The sequence below is a fragment of the Notechis scutatus genome, chromosome 1 (genome assembly GCF_049901735.1).
Source record: "Notechis scutatus isolate UNSWTSFEM ecotype Mainland chromosome 1, rNotScu1.2, whole genome shotgun sequence".
In the NCBI taxonomy this organism is placed as follows: Eukaryota; Metazoa; Chordata; class Lepidosauria; order Squamata; family Elapidae; genus Notechis; species Notechis scutatus.
In genome coordinates this window covers 129,590,236-129,610,783 of record NC_142009.1, presented here as the reverse complement: position 1 = coordinate 129,610,783, position 20,548 = coordinate 129,590,236, and the positions used below count along the sequence as shown (strand labels likewise).

Here is a 20,548-nt window from a genome sequence, read left to right as displayed (position 1 = left end):
TGCTAACTCTGCAAACCACTTAGAGAGGACTGTGAAGCACTGTGAAGCGGTATATAAGTCTAAGTGCTATTGCTATTGCTACCAACTATTATAAATACATGGTGGTTGCCCAGTGCACAAATTTTGATCTCATAACCATGGGGATGTTACAATGGCAGAAATGTGACTGATTAGAGGTCATTTTTTTCCAGTACAGTTGTAATGTTAGCAGTCACTAAACAAATGGTTGTAAGTTAGCTCAAGTTTGGTGCAGAGTTACGGACACCAGAATGTTCAGAGAAATTGAAAACTCTCAAAGAAAGGCATCAAAAGTGATCAGAGAATTCAAAACTGAACCCTATAAAGAAAGCCTCCAAGAGCTGGGTATGTTTAATCTTGAGATATGATTATTGGAACGGTTATGATAACCCTCTTTAAAAACCTGAAAGGGAGTCCCATATCAGGACCTATTCCAGAATGTGGAAACACAGAATAATGGATTTAAATTACAGGAAGGCAGATTACCGTTCAACTTTAGAACTTTTCCCCCAACAATAAGAAATAGTAGAAGCAATTATTCAGAGAGGTGGTGGCATCCCTTCCCTGGATGTAGTGAAGTGGCAGCTAGACTGCCAACTCTCTGAGATGTTTTAAGATGGGTTCCTACAAAGAGCCAGGGGACTGGTCTGGCTTCACAATCGTCCCTGTCGCCACCATGATTGAATGATTGTATCTTCAGACATTCTCACTCAGTATTGAGAAGGGACAAGAAACTCAGGATTACCACAACTGGGATTACAAGTATGATAGTTGAATGATCGCTCAGTAGCAGTAAAAAGACAGCACGCTCTATATCAGGGGTCCCCAACCCCTGGTCTGTGGACCCGGCACCGTTCCGTGGCATGCCAGAAACCAGGCCACGCAACCAAGTGAAGCATCACTGATGCAGGCAGCACATAAAACCATGCCCCCTCCAGTCCTCAGAAAAAAACTTTCTCTACGGAACTAGTGCCCAAAAGGTTGGGGGGCCACTGGTCTATATCTCTTTGCAACCTTTAGATCATTTCAGCCCAGATTTGGTAGCCCTAAGAAGGATGTCCTGTTCTCTCCCTTCATGTTCATCTGCTTTTCTTGATTTTTCTCATCATAGCTATTATTGAGAATGATTCCGGGTGACTACAAGAAAGAATCAAGAAGAATGCTAGACACAAACAATTCACACATAACAGAGGAGTTCATCTCTCTCTCTCTCTCTTCTATCATCTATCTATCTATCATCTATCTATCTATCATCTATATTTACCATCTCTCTCTTCTATCTATCTATCTATCTATCTATCTATCTATCTATCTATCTATCTATCTATCTATCTATCTATCTATCTATCTATCTATCTATCTATCTATCTATCCATCCATCCATCCATCCATCCATCCATCCATCCATCCATCCATCCATCCATCCATCCATCCATCCATCCATCCATCCATCCATCCATCCATCCATCTATCTATCTATCTATCTATCTATCTATCTATCTATCTATCTATCTATCTATCTATCTATCTATCTAACAAAAGTGGGCTAGAGATATTGATGGCAGTTTCCAACTTTTGATGTTTTATTGTGAAACCTTGCATTAAACATCTCATCTATGTAATCCTTACTTCTTGATCATATCCTGCTTTGGAGGGCCTTTCAATTATGTTTTTATTTTCCTGTTGGAACTTCAGATGAGACCATGAAGGAGCACTAAAGTTTGCCATGCAGGAAGAGCTAAAGGGGATGGGGTTGCAGAGGAAATGGGGTCATGGTTTTGGAATACAGAGACTCAAATAGATTAATCTGTGTCTCCAAAGAAGAAACAGGATATAATAAAAAGAATAACAATTACAAAGCAAACAAGTCCTAGCACTCATTTTAAAAGCATTATCTATAATCTGAATCTCCAAGAGAGGAAATTGGGGTGGAAAAAAAAAAGCAAAACTGAAGACTGTTATTCATACAAATATTTTTTTCTGAGTGGACACTAAGTAGAGAACAATTATTTTATTAATACTTGATTGATCTTCAGTATACCAAAGGGCTCAATTTGCAAAGCAGCGTGAGACAGTAATACATTTAATTAACTGTGATAATTCACACTTGAAGGTTGACATATGCCTTAATAAAGCATTCAGATTAGTTACAGTTGATTTGTCTTTATTGAAATGGCATAAAAATCAGCATATAGTGCTATTTCACTCAATTAAAAATAATGATATGTTAATTTAACAGCTTAGCCAGTTATTTTCGTCTTGATTGCTTTAATATTTTAGCAGACAACTGACTGTTTCTGGGAGAAGAAGCTTTCTAATAGATTTCTGGGGAAGAAAATAAATTTTAAAAAAGAAATGATTAGATGGATCTCTTGAAAGCACTGTGGGCCAGATAGTTCTGCTACTGCGCGTAAAAGTATTGTATTCATTTAAAATTTCTCAAGTGACGGCAGTAAAAAACAGTGATACAGTCCACAGTCTGCCAAGTGGTGATCTGTACATAAAAGACCTTTTGTTCATAGGCTTAAAATAAATTTGTACCTGAACATAAATGTGATTTATATGCTAAATTCCTCCATATGGTTGTATAATGCAGCTAGAATAAACTGACAACCTACAAATAGTCCAGGGTTTAAATGTAGCTGTATCTACCCAGGGAGACTCATGTCTTCTGAATCTGCAAAATGCCCATTATTTCACTGCCAAGGCTTCAACTTTTACAAGAATGCATATCTGTGTTCTCGCATTGTTAAATGAACCAAATCTCAGCAGTTGCAGGGAAAAGTAAAGCAAAATAGACCATGAGTCAGTTTGTACTGTTGGAAATAACTCAAAGCCAACAAAAAAAAAAAACTTGGATCATTGAAAACAAAGAGGATTTAAAAAAAAAAGAAAGCCACACCTTTAGAACCTCAAAACATACTTTATATACAATTTCATCTTGTCACCCAAGTTCCCTTCTTCTTGAGACTCATTCCCTCCCAAGTCCAAGCTCATTGGATTTGCCCTCAGGTGTTGCAGCTAATCCCAGGATGTCTCCAGGAAGAATTGCCTCCTTTGTTATGTTCTCATCCATGCCCCTCCCAACCTCTTACTTTGGCTGCACGCGTGGCATCTTTAAGGAATGTAGCATCTCCTCACCAGGGCCTCTTTCTAAGCTCATCATATACTACCACTTTTCCAAAGAGATTATAACAACACCCCCCCAACATCATAATAATATAAAAGGCATATACATAAGATAAAAATATCAAAAGGCTTAACAATGGAGCATGTCAAAAGTATAAAAGCAAAGCATGTATATACAGGGAGATATATTTCATTTGATAACAGATTAATAGAATTGGAAGGGACCCTGCAAGGTCATCCAGTCCAACCCCCATTTGTAAAACATTTAAGCATCTTATATACTATTTTATTTTTTGAATTTATTATTTCTAACAATACTAAACCATAATTTAATATTCTGCATCCAAACGTGAATGAGGCTGGTGAAATCCCCAAATCCACTCTCTCATTTCTCTTTGACTTCACCACATTCCTCATTTGTCACTATGTTAAACTCTGAAGTAAGATTTAAAACAAATACTAATTTAGCAGTAGATGCGGATACTAAGATTTACCTGTTGTTGCAGGCTCCAGTAATGCTTCTATACTTATTGGTTGCAGAGTTATTTTGACACTTGGGTGGTAGCATTTCAGGCACACATCCAGATATATTGGAAACCACAAAGACAACTTCACTAGATAACAGATCTGAAATTAAAAATATGCCATAATTCTTACCATCAATAATGTGTTACGAATAGCAAACCTTATCACAGAGTATGATAGATTGGTTTAAGGATTTAATTTTAAAGACATGTTCCTACAAAGTCTATATGACCTTTTTTTAACTCTCTACTGCACCCAAGGCAGGTCTTTCCTTTGGGTTCAGTAGGCAGTTTTGATATTTTGAAAATAACCCATTAGTCTATTCCAAGCCATGAACAAAACTATGAGCTAGTGCCTTCATCTTTACTATTCTAAAATATCCAATAATTCAAAATTTGAGAGCTTGGCTTGAACAGTAGGACAGTTCCAAATAATACAGACACTGTCAACTTCATGAATATACTGATAACATTTCACAAACTGAGATTTTTGCCATATGTTCCAGCTACTCTCATCTGCTACTTAGATTTAGGAGAATGTTGGCTCACTCTTAATTTCCCTTCAAATAATCTTAGCTGTGATAGGAAGATTTTCAAGGTCTGGAAAGAAAACAATGTCAAAAAAGTGTCTCCATCTGAACTGGATATTACAAATTGTTTCTTCTGTAGAGATAAATTAGACAATCTGTTCTCATCTGCATGTCTGTGTATCGGTTAGAATGCTGATTAATATCAGTACAATCCGAAGAACCAAGCCCAATGATGCATTTGAGCACTTGCTATAAGAGAAATTCTTCTTTATGGACTGAAAATTGCCAGTAGTGGTTGATTATCAGGATGCACATCCTTTCTGTTCAAGTATTTATTGAATTGCTTAAGTCCCCAAACCAAACACAGCTGTTTCCTGTCTGCTTGTGCATAGTTCTTCTGTACAGCTATGAGAGAGCATTATGGGAAAGCAGTCTCTCATGGCACATGAGATAACGATGACCATATTATGTTGTGAGGAATCACATGCCAGCTTCACTGATTAATGTGGGCTATAAGGTGGTAAACATCATATATGATGTCCCCATTTTCTTTGCTTCTCTGAAAGCTTCTCATGAATTCCTTGATAACTGATTCTTGTGAAGATTTCTACAAACAGATTCATGAAAGAGAAAATGGATTAGGTACAGAAATCTTGATGACTAGATGCTTTCATTTTTAGATCCCAGTGTATCTCTGAGTTGATGATACTGGGGAGAGACAGTATTCATCTGGTTCCCTGATAAGGAAAAACATGCAGGTGTTCCAGATATGTTTTTTTCCTGAAACCTCCAAGTTGTGAGAAGATCATAACAACTCTTCTCAATGTTTCTCCACTATCACGTCCAACCCAGTTGTAATAAATTTAAATTAGTTGATGGCTAAATTGTCAAGAATTGGTCATAATAATTAATGCATACTAAGAATCTGTGACATATTTTGGGTCTTTCTGTGTGATTTTTCTCTGCACACTCCTGTAGGTTTTGTGCACCAATGGTATGACTTCCATTTGTTATACTAGTTTTAAAGATTTTGTGTTTGTTTTGTCATGCTCAAATACCATGTTCTACTCGTCTCTTCAAAGCTGTCTTGAGATTATGTAGATTCACTTAGCAATTTTCTCCAATAATTGTGATGTCATCTAAATAGCTCTAGGAGCTTGGACAGCTTGATAATAACTGATCTATTGCTTTCTGCAAAAGTATTGATGCTGATGCTACAGTTAAAACAAATATTGCAGATCTATTGCCATTTCTGCATAGATTTTATGAAAAATCTATAAAAACTTCATCCATTTCTATCTATAAAAAAAACTGTTTTAGGTCTATTTTGTGAAATATTGTTCCCCAAAGTGATTAGCAAAACTATCCTCAATTCTTATTGTTCCACTAGTAGTAATGATTTAATGGTAATTTTAAAGTATCCACAGATCTGACAAATGCTCTGCTTAGCTGTGGAAACCACAGATGTAGAACCGTGGACTCTAATAAACTTTTCAAGGAATTTCTTCAAAGTTTCATCTGATCCACTTCAGTGGCCATTTTTCTACATGATCTCTGGACCTGGGCATGCTTTATGAAACATCACTGTAGCATGCTCCTCTGTTTTATCTTTGATGTCCTTGAGTGAGCCAATGCTATCTTTGACCACAGTTATCTTTGTGACAGAAAGTATAGCAGTATATGCCGGCTATTGATGGGGTCTTAAGAATTACAACCTATGCAGGTGGGCCAAGGGAAATGAGGAGCAATACAAGATCACAGCTCAGCTTGATTAATCTCTAACAATGTAACCCAATATTGAATGCCAGCACATAACAATTTAGGGTGACCCTCTTCTAGCTTGGCCATAATTGTATGTACACATCAAGAGATTAGCCATTTCTGACAAAGCTGTCACATTCATAGTCTGTTGACTCATTATATAGGGAGAGAATAGTTTAAACTATGCAAATAAATAATATAAGCACAAAAAGCTTAAATGCCAATTGCTAATTTGCATGAATGTTCCTTGGCATTTAGAAAAATAAAGAAAAATATTTTTAACAACTCAAATGTTTCTTACTTTCTCAAACATTTATATATATGGCTAGAAACTGAGCAACCCCTTTGTTTCTAATAAACTGTATGCAACAAACAACAGCATCTATTTAAATATCCTGAAGAAGCAATTAAGTTCATCGTCATACACAGCTTTAATATGTCCTTGTTATTTGGTAAACTTGATTCCCCGCCCCCAAGCACAAATACAGTTTTATAAGTGTTTTCTTTTCTCTCTTTCATTTTTTTTAAAAAAATCAAACATTTGAAGTGTTTAGCTGGGACTTCAAGCTCTGCTATAAATTTAAGTCTGACCTATGGCAATGTTTTTTTTTAAAAATAAAATGGTACTGCTTTAATCTAAGAGACACAACCCTCTCAAGCAACCACAGGGTTCCATTCCCAGTATTATCCTTAGGTATTTATTCACCGTTTAGAGACAGCATGCGTTTATGCTTTTGATGTTTTCCTTTCAAATCTCGCATGGAAGTTTCCATTTTTTCAGCTGCTCGAGATAAAACCTTGGTCTCTTCTTCCAGGTAGTTAGGAAACGGTGCATAAGCCAGTGTTTGACTTCTTTGGTGAAGACTACAACAGAAATAATAAAATGAATAATACCATTTCTTAATTACACTGGGTTTAGATGTGCACTGGGAAAGCCAGAAATAGAAGCCTCTTTTATTATTGCCAGGAAAGACGCTTAAATAAACATAATTGTCCAATAGAAAGGGAGGAATTATTCATATTTCTGTGAACTAGATTACAGTCTTTAAGAATGTAACTTAAAAACTTAAATTTGCCCTTGCATAGGCTTTGAATATATTTTCTGCTGGCTTTTAATATTAATGCATATATTTGATGTTTGGCTTGCTCCTTTGGGTATTAAGGATAGTCTTCAAGAACAAATGGAATGGACCCTTCCCTTCAGGGGTGTCAAACTCATGTCGTCACGGAGGCATCATGTGACGTATTTTTGGTAAACTGGGCTTGGGCGTGGCCAGGGTGTAATGCATCCGGTCCATGGGCCGGGAGTTTGACAGCCCTGAACTAATACCTACCTACTGATTATTTACTGAAATCTGATTTGTTTCTCTTCTGTCCAGGATGGAAAAGTGGAGATGATTGAGATTACTACATGTGGAAATTTTTTTTATGAAGGTAGATTGAAGCATTTAGCATGAAATGTGAGGGAGTTAAAAATGCACAGGCACAAATTCACCTGAACCAGAGTCTATATTGCACTAAAAGAAAACCCTTATAACATGTGGAACAAAACTTTTCTATTTCATTCATAACTTCTAACGCTGATGATCGTAGAATAATTCACAATGTTTACTGACCTTCTGAAATATCATCTGCTTCTTTGGGGCATATAAATTGATTTTTTTTCCACTTCTTTGAGCGCCATATGGCTCTTTTGTATCCTCATCGGGATACAAAGCAACAACAGCAACAACAACAACAACAATCAGCTGAGAGGAGGCGATATAAAGAGACATTGTCTGCAGAAGTGGTTGCAGAATAATCCTTTATTGGAAGTTTAGTTCTGCTTTTGTCTCATAAGTATATTATTTAGTGCTATGAGATGAGGGGTGGGGGGAATCTGAACAATCTTTCACCAAAGTATAAAGGAACATTTTTTTGTATTTTATCAACTCCGATCGAAACCAAGTTTTCAGTTACTATAAGAACAAACTAGTTGATGTATTACATGGCTAACACCCAGCTGCTCTTCTGTTATTATTTTTTCTTTACATTAGAGAAAGAACACAGTGATTTGATCTAGTTTGTGACCTCCATTTTCTTTCAGACATTTACTTCTATATAAGATTTTTTTTTAAAAATATTAAATTTATGACAAGGAAGGAGAATTTAAAAAAAACCTTGTGGGTAATATGCATTTATATATATCAAGATACAAAAAGAGCCAAAAAACAGACAGAAGATATTAGAGACACCAATCAAGCAGAACACAGCAAACCCCGAGACCAATAAACACAGACCAAGATTCCCAACCAATCAGGATGAAGAAAAAACCATTCTGGCACAGCAATAGGCTGCCCCAAATTTAAATCTGAAACCACTGTAAAAGTCTGACTCACAGACGGACACAATACAGAAGCCTGATGATGGCAGATGAGATTCTGCTGAAACGTTGCTACAACTTTAAAAGCACCACTACTATGACGTGGGAAAATACCCGAACAAAGCTGAAGGCCATATATATATATGTATATATATACACATACACATACACATACACATACACATACACATACACATACATACACATACATACACATACATACACATACATGCATACATATATCTCTTTAAGAACGCAACAAAAACTTAAATTTGCCTTTGCATAGGCTTTGAATATGTATATATATCTGGGACATGGTTGGACGTATTTTATTCCATTTCCTGATACATAGAAGTTTCAACACAAATTCGACCACTGGGGTTTTGGGGATTTTTGGTTAAAAAAGAGTAGTAGAATGCTACACTGTTGTATACCTGTAGTTCTCGACTTATAACAGTTCATTTAGTGACCATTCAAAGTTACAATGGCACTGAAAAAAAAGAACCTAGGACCAGTTTTCACAGTTACGACTTTTGCAGCATCCCCACGATCATGTGGTCAGAATTCAGATGCTTGGCAACTGGTTCATACTTATGACCATCGCTCTATCCCCAGAACATGTGATCATCTTGTGCGACCTTCTCACAAATAAAGTCAATGGGAAAACCAGATTTACTTAACCACTGGGTTATCAACTGCAGTGATTCATTTAACAACGGTGGCAAGGAAGGTCTTAAAATGGGCCAAAAATCTCTTAACAAATGACTCACTCAAGAACAGAAACGTTGGGCTCAGTTGTGGTTGTAAGTGGAGGACTACCTGTATTGTGTACAGAATACACGATTTCATCCCGGGTGCAAGCAATGGGGTTTAATCAGCATCATTTGTTTTGTCGATTAAAGTAGGATAGCTCCAACCACTCTAAAGGAATGAAAATTAGCTTTTTCTCACTTTCCTCTACAGCTCCTTGTGCTGTCTAGCAGAGTTCATACAATCAGGTCTCTTGAAGATCAAGCAATTGCACTAATTAATTCATTAAATGTATATGGCTGCCTATCTCACTTGCAGTTGATCGGACAAATCGTACTCTTCTGTCATTAAAAGCAATTAAAAATTAAAAGCTACATTAAAAATACAATAAAAAGATAGAGGATAGACTCTACCTATATACAGTATGACCATTAAAATTGACTCCATGCTTCCTTGGGAACTTCAAGTCTGATGGCACACCAAATTGTTGAGTGCCTTCCAGAAAGCTGGAATTTTGGGGAAATTTCACCCAGTTGGGAGGGTATGATATTCCAGAGGATGGAAAGAAAAGACTCTGTTTCTGGATCCTACCTAACCATGCTCCTTAGCCGACAGCACCTGTCCCTTCTGTTGGATCTGATAGGATGGCTAGATGCAATCAGGGAGAGAAATAATCTGGGCCCCATGCCATGGAGGGCTTTAAAGGTCATCACCAGCGCCTTGAATTGGAGCCGGAAACAACCTGACAGTCGATGTAGTTTGTGAAGCAGCAATGTAACATGTACAGTTCTTGAGACATACGTAACTGCCCATGCTGCTGCATTTTGAAGCTTCCAGGTAATTGTCAAGGGTAGCTCAAAGTAAAGCATGTTACCGTAATCCACTTGAAAGATTACTAGGGCATAAGTAATTGAGAGTAGGACTTCCCAACCCAGGAGTGAAGGCAAGTGATGTACACAGAGGTGGGATTCAAATTTTTTAACATGGCTTAGTTGGTGGGCGTGGCTTGGTGGTTATGTGAATGGGTAGACATGGCTTGGTGGTCATGTTACTGGCTGGGCGTGGCCAACTCAACAACACTCACATTGAGGCATGCATCTCCTCACCTGGCCTCTCGTGACTGTGGGGATGCTGCAACAGTTGTAAGTGTGAAAAATGGTCATAAGTCACTTTTTTCAATGGTCACTCCACACAAGCAAAGTACCAGCAAAGGAGGGGAAAAAAAACTCCAGAGAAGTTCCTGAGGCAGAAAGTCTAGTCCTGCCAAGAATGTAATAAGGGTTAATGGAGAGGCAGTTTCTGTAAGCAACACCAGAATGTTTCCTTCCTGCCTTCCTTACAGGATTAGGCCAGTAATTTCTTCTAACAACCCGCTCTCCGAATTGCTTAGAATGTTAACAACCAGTTCTAGCGAATAGGTGTGAACTGGTAGAATCCCACCCCTGGATGTACATCATGAAATCGGGCAAAGACCTTCCTGACCACAACGGCTGTTGTTCAGTCCACTAAGTCATGTCCAACTCTTCACAACCCATGGACCATAGCAAGCCAAGTCCTCCACTGTCTCCCTGAACTTGCTCAAATTCATGTTCATTGCATTGATGACATTATCTAACCATCTTGATTCAGCCTTCCATCCTTCTGAGGTGGGTAAAATGAGGACCCAGATTGTTGGGGGGCAATATGCCGACTCTGTAAATCACTTAGAGAGGGCCTGTAAAGCACTGTAAAGCAGTGTATAAGTCGAAGTGCTATTACTATTTTCTCCTCTGAGGTCCTCTTCTCCTTTTGCTTTCATCCTTCCCCAATATCAGGGTCTTTTCCAAGGAGTCCTCTCTTTTCATTAGGTGGCCAAAGTAGTTCAGCTTCAGTTTTAGTACCTGTCCTTTCAAAGAACAGTCAGGGTTGATTTAGCTTTAATAATTGACTGACTTGATCTCTTTGCAGTCCAGGTGATGCTAAATTGCCATTCACTTTTTGAATCACCAGCAAGGAGACTTCTGATAGGCTATACTATTGCTGAGGTCATTCAGCCCCTGCTAGCCCTCAGTCTGTGGGAGCTCAGGGCCTGGTGATCTACCCCCTGTCCACCCATCTTATCTCCCAGGCCATACATCAAGGGTCTTCAAACTTGGCAAGTTTAAGACTTGTGGACTTCAACTCCCAGAATTCCTGAGCTAACATGACTGGAGGAGGAATTCTGGGAGTTGAAGTCCACTAGCCTTAAAGCTGTCACATTTGAAGACCCCTGCCATACACAAAGAGGCAACAGGCCAGGTTTGGTCCCAGTATTCAAAGGCTAATACTACTCTATTTTCTCCACCAGAGTTTTAGAGAATTCAGTGATTTCTGTATTAAAGTGAACACAGAGTCATTTCTGAATTAAGATGAACGTGCCCATTGATATTGGCAGCCTTTGTAATGATTTCAGCAAATAAATGCCATGTGCCACTCACAATCACAGCATTGTGTTTGGGTTTTTAAAAGGCAGTTAATGAAATAGCTATGCTACGAAGTAAATCCATTTGGCCAACAGGGTCCTCCTTCAAGTTCAAATAAAATGAAATCAATTTTTGTTCACTTGGCTGAAGTACTTTCAAGTCTTAGTTCATAAAAATCAGCACACGTAACCCCGAGATCCTGTGTATAGAATTATTAAGAGTTTGTCAGGCTGTAACTAAATCAGAAACTGCCTCTTCAATTCAAGAGTCCTTTTTCACTCTCAAGGGTAGCATTGAAACTTACTGGCGTGGCACTCTGCAGTCTTTCAATGAGAAATCTAAACAATTGAGTTTTCACAGGGCTGAGAATGCTTTTGCTTTGTGAAGATCAAATTTAACATAATACAACTCCTTTCTTTGTTTCCTTTCCTCCCCTGTAATATTTGGCATTCTCATAATACATTTCTGAGACTTCATATCAAAAATCCTCAACCTGGACAATACATAAGTTATTCTAATTAAAGAACAAGTATCTTCTAGAATCCTTTCAAGTCTTCTCAAATTTCCCACCACCACCAGTTTCAAAAATATTTTCAATTTACCTAAGTGATATTTTATGGAAAATATGATTATTTAAAGTAATTATGCTACGGAAAGGAAACAGATTTGAAAGCTCACCTATGTTGCATGAAAGCTTGTAATTACTTTTCTAGACAATGATGTACACACTACCAACAAAGATACAAAATAAATATTTGGACTTAGGAGTCCATACGATTTTTAAATTTAGCTTCTTTGGAGAAGGATAAAACCAAAAACTACACTATGTTCATTATGACCATTTTATTCCTCATATTTTTGATAGTTCTTTTGAATAGTTAAAAGGTATGCCACTGAGTTAGGCCTGCCATCTAAATTCTCTATTCCATATGGACAATACCTTCCCCGGCACCAATCTATAGCTTAAAAGAATACCAGAGTTGGAAGGGACCTTGGAGGTCTTCTAATCCAATCCCCTGCTCAATCAGGAGACCCTAGACCACATCAGACAAATGATTGTCCAATCTTTTCTTTAAAATCTGCAGTGATGGTATCTCCACAAGTTCTGGAGGCAAGTCATTCCACTGATTAATTGTTTTGTCAGGAAATGTCTCCTTAGTTCCAGGTAAATTTTCTCCTTGATTAGTTTCCATCCATTGCTTCTTGTCCTGCCCTCGGGTGCTTTGCAGAATAGAGTTCACCCAGATTCAGGTGAACCTGCAGCTAATGTGATGGCCGGTTTGGTGAATTGCCAAATCCACCCCTGGCTGGCTCCACCCCATCCCACTCACACCTCCCAGGAGTCTCCATACGGCCCGTTTTGGATGCGAAGTAAGTGCAGGGCCTGCGTAGAAGCTCAGGGAGGGTGAAAAACCACCATCCTGGAAGTTCTGGAAGTCCAAAAAGAGGCCCTTTTTTTGGCCTCTGGAGGGCCCTCGGAGCTCAAAGGAGTCTGTTTTCGCCCTCCCAGAGGCTTGAGGAAAGCCTCCAGAGCCTGGGAAGGGCAAAAACATCCCCCAGCCCTATGGTGCAGGAGGCCAACTAGGCCACGTCCACCATGGCCACACCCACCCAGCAACCGGGCAGAGAAATGGTTTCTGAAATTTTTGAAGCCCACCCCTGCTGCCTTTACATCTATGTTATCAATAAGATGTTTGCTAAGCATGCTGATTGACATGGCCTTTGAATCCCTCCCGACACCCCCTGGCACCTTTCATTTTCCAACTCAAAATGATTTTACTTCAGGTAACAAGGTGATGTCCCCTTTATACCTCAATTTGTTAGCATTTTAATTTCCACTTTTGGTTCTGATTGCCGTCCATTCTAGTCCTGCCAAGTTTATAATATATTTGCTGCACAATTTAAGGAGGCATGAAAACAAGGGCTGTATATTCTCTCTCCATTCTTCATATTCTTTTCTCTCATCTTCTGTAAGTGTTTCTCAAAAGAAAAGACAAGGGTCACCTCTTACTTGTAAACTATATATTTCAAGTTCTAGCATAGTATGCATAGTCAAAGCCATACTTAGGATCAAGAGAGCAAAAATTCTTTTCCTAAATTCTTTTCTTTCCATTTGCTTAGCTATGTGATTTCACCTGCCTTTTTTTGAAATTTCCATTTCATTTGGGCATTTCTCTCTCTTGTAGGGCTTCTACTCCCCTTGTTAGAATTTTAAACAAATATGTGCCTACTTCTTAAAAAAGCTACCCACTGCCATAGCCGAACCTCTAAGCATAATCTTTGAAAAATCTTTCAGGACCAGCTCCTTGCCAAAACTATGGTCACAAGCCACGGTCATCCCCATTTTCAAAAAGGGAGACCCCAGCCTAGTTGAAAATTACAGACCAATCTCCTTATGCTGCGTCACCTGTAAAGTAATGGAATCAATTATTAACCAATCCATTATCCTCCACTTAGAGACAAAGAACCTACTCTACAATAAACAATTTGGTTTCAGAAAAAAACTATCCTGTAATCTGCAACTCTTACATTGCAAAAACATATGGACTACACAACTCGATCAGGGCAAAACAATAGACGCAATCTACATAGACTTCTGTAAAGCCTTTGATTCAGTGGTACACGCCAAACTACTCCTAAAACTAAAATCTTATGGTATCTCTGGACAACTGCATAACTGGATAGAAGCGTTCCTGTCAAACAGACAACAAATGGTCAAAATTGGGAGTGTCCTATCAAATTCTGTACCTGTCAATAGTGGTGTCCCCCAAGGCAGTGTTCTAGGACCAACTCTCTTCATACTCTACATAAATGACCTCTGTTATCATATTAAGAGCAACTGCGTTCTTTTTGCTGATGATGTAAAGCTGTTCAATACCACAGACAATACTGCTACCCTTCAAAAAGATCTTGACTATGCATCAGAATGCTCAAACAAATGGCAACTTCAAATCTCAACAAATAAATGCTCTGTCTTACATATTGGAAAAAAAAATCAGAAAATAAAATACAAGCTGAATAGTCAAGATCTTGTTGATGATCCAAGCTCTGTCAAGGACCTTGGAGTACTCATCTTTAATGATCTAAGTGCTGGAGCCCACTGTAACTACATAGCCAAAAAGGCATTAAGAGTTGTTAACCTAACCCTACATAGCTTTTTCTCTGGTAATATTACACTACTAACTAGAGCATACAAAATATTTGCTAGACCAATACTCGAATACAGCTTATCAGTCTGGAACCCACATTATGTATCTGATATTAGCTCAGTTGAGAAAGTCCAGAAATATTTCACAAGAAGAGTTCTCCACTCCTCTACTCGTTGTAGAATACCTTATGCCACCAGACTTGAAATTCTAGAACTAGAAAACCTTGAATTACGCCGTCTTCGGTCTGACTTAAGCATGGTATATAAAATCATACATTGCAATGTCCTACCTGTCAATGAATACTTCAGCTTCAACCATAACAACACAAGAGCACACAATAGATACAAACTCAAGGTTAATTGCACCAAACTTGATTGCAGGAAATACGACTTCAGCAACAGAGTGGTCAATGTCTGGAATACTCTACCTGACTTTGTAGTTTCTTCCCCAAACCCCCAAAACTTCAACCTTAGACTGTCTACTATTGACCTCACCCCTTTCCTAAGAGGTCTGTAGGGGGCGTGCATAAATGCACCAACGTGCCTACCATCCCTGTCCTATTGTTTTTTTTAATTTTTCTTATATGTACCCATTTCATGTATTCATAACTTATATACTTATACCTATTATCTTGTAAGCGATTGACAAATCAAATAAATAAATAAAATAAATAAATCGTTGCTTAAGTAAGGAATTAATGCAAAAGCCTGGTAAGTCTGCACCTTCTCTTGCCTCTGTCGTCTTTGGTATAGGATCTACCCCCCAATTGCCTGCTGCCTCCGAACCGCACGGACTTGTTCCCGTGGACATAGAATCATTTTCAGATTAACTGCTTCTTCTACAGCTTTAAATGGCTCAGTTGGGTATTTTGATTGCCTCCAGTGCCTTTCTACTTGACAGCCGGATTATTGCTTCTTATGTGTAACTTTTTAGTGGAATTGGTTCTTTAATACATTCTCCGTATACAGATGTTTCTGTCCATCCAGAATTCTGTTTGTCGAAGGGTTTCAATGTAACATTTCTGTCTTCTTTTAACCTCATTTGCCTTTCTATTTTCTAGTAGACCTTCTCCATGATTATTCTTGAATATATTAGCAATAAATGTTCTTATGTGCTAATGTTCTTATGTGAATCATATCATTTTGCCTTTTTTCTATTATTTTTTTCTATGCGTTAGCATTCTTTCTTTGTTGCTTGTTGCTATTCATTGTCATTATTTGCCCTTCCAAAATTGTATTCCAAAATTTTCACTTTGTTTTTTGTCTTTCCTTGACTGGATAGCATATTCTGAAAGTCACTGGATTCCTTCCTGTTTAACAGTTTGAGAACATTTGTTCCATTTCAGTTTTTCCACTTTTTCCACTTCAGTTTTTATAGAGTTTCCTTTCTCTTCACTGGACTCTTTTGGTTTTCTTTCATATAAGTTAAGTGCAGGGATGGGATATGACAGGGTTAACTACCGGTTCGGGATTTACGAGCTTCCCTGTACGCTGTGAGCCACGCGCCTGTAAATTGTCATCAGCATGCTGTGTTCAGAGATGCAGCCTTTGAAACAGCCCTCATTTCCTGCTGTTTTAACTGCAGCTGTGGCTCGTTCATCAGCTGAAGTTGAAAAATCAGGAAATAAAGATCAGGTGAGAGCCCAGGTAGGTGGGTGGGCAAAAACATCAGCAGACATAGAACCGGTTCTATGTCTGCTGCTCTTCAGAGCTACCGGTTCTACAGAGGTGGACAGAACCGGTAGAAACCCACCCCTGGTTAAGTGTTTTGAATCAGTTTGGGATATATCTGAGCCACACACATTCATAAAACAATTTAAATGTAAACTTTAAATAGTTAAAATGATTTAAATAAGTTAAAGTTAAATAAATAAATTTTACAAATAAGTAGAATTTAATGGCAGACAAAGGGGAAGTTTTTGCAACCCTGATATGGTATTCCAGCCATGTGTCTTCCAGATGAAATCATAAAAATAAAAGTAAAGATTTCCCTGTCTGGTCGTGTCTGACTCTAGACATGGTGCTCATCTCCGTTTCTTGCCCGAAGAAGCCAGCATTGTCTAGAGACAATTTCCATGGTCATGTGGTCAGGATGGCTAAATACTGAGTTGCATGGAACTCTGTTAACACCCCACCAAAATGATGTCTATTTATCTACTTGCATGCTTTAGAACTGCAAGGTGAGCAGAAGCTAGGGCAAGTAACAGGAGCTTACCCTGTTGTACAGAACTCAGGTCTCAAACCTGGGCTGTCAGTTTCCATCTGACAAGTTCAGCATCTTTAACCGCTGAGCCATCGCACCCCCTGGTGAAATTGTACCAACATAAAATTGCTTCACACTCCAGTTCCTGGAAATCCTGTAATTATTAAACTGCAGTTCTTCATCTTCTGTTTCAAATATGAGATTGATTAATTTCATCGTAATCTACCTCATAATATTGCAATGTAAAATGTGTGTTTTCATTGCTCGAAGCTGGTGTTTATCAAAACTTTGTCTTCACAACACTCTATTAACATACAGTATATCCTGCATCACTGCATTTATTCAATCAAAATATTCTTGTAGTTCAGGCTGCTCATTTCTCCAATATTAGCATTTCAATCACATAGCAGTGCCTGATGTAATTCCCTGATGTTCATTTAACACTTTTTGCAATTTGCCATAGCATTCCTTAATTTCTTCTATCATTATGTCTGTAGTAAGTGCATAACTTTTACAAAGTAGATGTTACTGGATTTCCACTGATTCTAATAATTATGATCTTATCATTTATTGTGCTACAGCTGAGTGCATATTTTACAATGTCCTTTTTGAGTTCGATAGCCACTCCATTCCTTTATATGATTACACAGACTGAATGTAATCGTAATGCAATCATCTGATTGAAGTGACAGATTTCAGCCCACTTAACTTCATTTCTTCACTTCTAAACATTTATTTTAGTATGCTTCACTTCACTTTAAAAATTTCAGGTTTTCATCAATCATCATGCTTCTCATCTTATGTATTCCAACTGTTTCTTCCTGTAAAGCACACCAGAGAAAGAAGCAGTTTTTTAAAAAAGTGCCTTAGTTAAATTGAATCTGCTGAATAGTATGTCTCTGAAGAATTCTTCTTTCCATACTGGTATCATCAGTGACCAGATTGTTGTCCATTTATTATGTGATTCCCTCCAGATCATCTCATGAAAAGCAAATGTTTTACCCAATGGTGGGATTCGAATAATTAAACAACCGGTTCTCTGCCCTAATGATTTCTTCCAATAACCAGTTCACCAAACTGCTCAGAAAGTTAACAACTGGTTCTCCCAAAGTGGTGCAAACTGGCTGAATCCCACCACTGGTTTTACCCCCAATAATTAGAGGGATGTTTTTAAACCAAGATAGTGTATCATCCAGCATTCAAACTAACAAGTGCAAAAGATCGGATCCATATGCTTGTTAATCAAGACCAATTAAACTGATTTATTGCTAAAAAGCCTATGCAAAGGGCTCTTCTCAACTAAAGGTTAGTACCTTCTTGGAGTTGGATTAGAGTCAATGGAATTCAAGGGAAGTTGGATTTAGTTTGCTTGTGGCTACATAGAGATCCTAGACTGATCCCTCTTTTAACTCCACCCTCAGAATCTGCAACTTCTTCCTCTACATAAACATAATAGTTCAGCTATAGCAAGGGTATATTTTGGCAACAATCAAATGGGGTTTGCCCATACATGCTTCCAGCTTTGCTTTTATAGTTTCCATTTGCCTTCATCCTTACAGTAGATTTGCCTTCTACATTCCCTTTCAACCTCACTGGCAGAAGTGACCCTTCCAGGATCTCCAATTACTGCCAACATCACTCCGAGAGTCATTGAAGCTACTGAACCATCCCACCATGTCAAGTTTGCAATCCACTGAGTTAGGTTGAAGGAGACAGCTTTCTTCTTCAGTACATTTTTTTAAAATGGTACTTGTTGTGAATCAATAAAAGTTAATAACTTAAATGCAAATCAGGGTTTGGAAACCTGCACACTTGATTGGTCCTTTTACAACAACTTTGGATTGGGCCAGAACTAGTCCCTGATTGGCCACTATTGGACAATTCTCATTGGTTAATAAGGTAGCAGCTAACCCTATAAAAGGGTTACTGCTGCCCATAGCCTTGCTCTGTTCTGTTCTATTTACTGTTATTAAAGAGTTGAAGTCATTGGTCAGATGTCTGGTCTCCATTATTCTCCATACCTAACAGTACTATTCAGATATTTTGCTTTAAAAAACACACTGATGATATTAACTATCTTTATTTTCAATTACTCTTTCTTTCTTGAGCTGCTCCTCTTTCCCATATCATAGCTCTCACTACCATCTGGTATTACATTATCACATGCATATATGCCAATTATTAAGTTGTCCATTTTCTATCTTCCTTGTGTTTTCTGTGATCTATACTAACTCTTTGATCACTTTAATCTTGCAACACTAATAGTGCCGTGCATTGTGATACACAGAAGGAATTCAAATTGGTTACTAAAGTGTTTTTTTACTTATTTAAAGCAGATGTAGATGACTTAACCCCAGTGATTCATATGGCTGATCAGTCCCTTTTTTTTTTTACTCTCCAGGGACTTCCCAAGTCACACTGTCTAATTTGAGCAATATGAAGATTTAGTTGCATATTTTTTTCCCTAAACATAAACCAAAGAAAAGAGACTTATTAAGCCTTTACAGATATCATATAACGTTTATCCTCCCAACTATTCAGATGTGATGGAATAAATGTCTCCTGGTCAGTTCTAAATTGCTAAGATATATTTACCTGTTTCTTCTTCCTTTTTGTTCGTCTTTTGCTTCTGGTGTTTCTTCCTTCCCAATTCCATTTTGTTTTATATTTCTTAGCCCTAGAAAATAATTTTGACTCAACAATTAAGTACCTTTTGTAAAAAAAAATAATAGTAAAAAAACTCAATAGACCGTCAACATGGTAGAAAAGATGACATATACTACTATTTCATTATGTGGGGTTTTCAGCAAAAAGTTTGCTCCTAAGTACTATTTTAGGAACTATCCTTTTGTGTTAATCACTAAATTCCAATTTGTTAAGAATTAGATGCACTTCAATGCTTCTGAATAAACCTCCTTTAGATTTGTGCTGTGTACTTTTGCTGATACCTACAATGAAATCAATCTTTATATCTTGTTCAGTATAGTTGTTACAGGAAAGTGTATCAAATCAGTCACTGTGATTTATGTATCTGGTACATGATAAACTGGAATAGACAGGGCACAAGAAGAAATCCAGACTTAAAAATACTGTCGTTCACACAATCCTACACCTTTTAGAATAACTTATTCCACACTAAATGTTGTGGTTCGTCGAAAGGATTGGTCTTATTCTATAACCTTTTTTAAAAAATGAAATCAATTAAACAATAAATAAGACAGCACAGTGGTCCCTTGGTACATATCATTAATTGGTTCCAGGAGGTGCATTGGGTGCTAAAAAGGATGTGTCCCAAACATAGCACATGATTTACCATGTGACCCTTTGTTTCAACCAGGAATTATTTTCTGTCTGTCCCTTTTCCTATGTAAGTGACCTTCTTAGCATGGCCGTCTTCCTGTCTGCCACTGTGGCTGTTTCCTCATTTTGCAGTGACCTTCCCAGCATGGCTGACTTCCTGTCCATTCTCCACTGCCATCCCCTCTTCCTGTTGTAGCACGTTGTATACTAAACAAACTCCAAGTACTGGGACAACATGTTCTCATCAAAATACGTCAAGCACCCAATTCAGTGGGTTTTGAAACAATCAAGTACTGAGGTACCACTGTATGAGATATAGCTATTAAGAACAAGATATTGGTATTTTGAAAAAAGTACGGTTCTAAATTTGGATTAATATATT

The 20,548-nt window shown here is 37.9% G+C and overlaps 1 protein-coding gene across 1 annotated transcript in view; it reads right to left on the bottom strand.

Moving 5' to 3' along the window:
• The window catches only part of TPO (thyroid peroxidase), a 59,472-nt gene extending 39,290 nt beyond the window's left edge, over positions 1-20,182 (bottom strand). Inside the window, exons 1-4 of the mRNA XM_087954919.1 lie at positions 20,164-20,182; positions 19,462-19,543; positions 6,669-6,826; positions 3,642-3,774 (exon numbers count right to left, since the gene is read on the bottom strand). Of these exons, the coding sequence (XP_087811045.1) occupies positions 3,642-3,774; positions 6,669-6,826; positions 19,462-19,543; positions 20,164-20,182 (392 nt within the window). The remainder of the gene's footprint in view (positions 1-3,641; positions 3,775-6,668; positions 6,827-19,461; positions 19,544-20,163) is intronic.
• Positions 20,183-20,548: the final 366 nt, after the last annotated feature.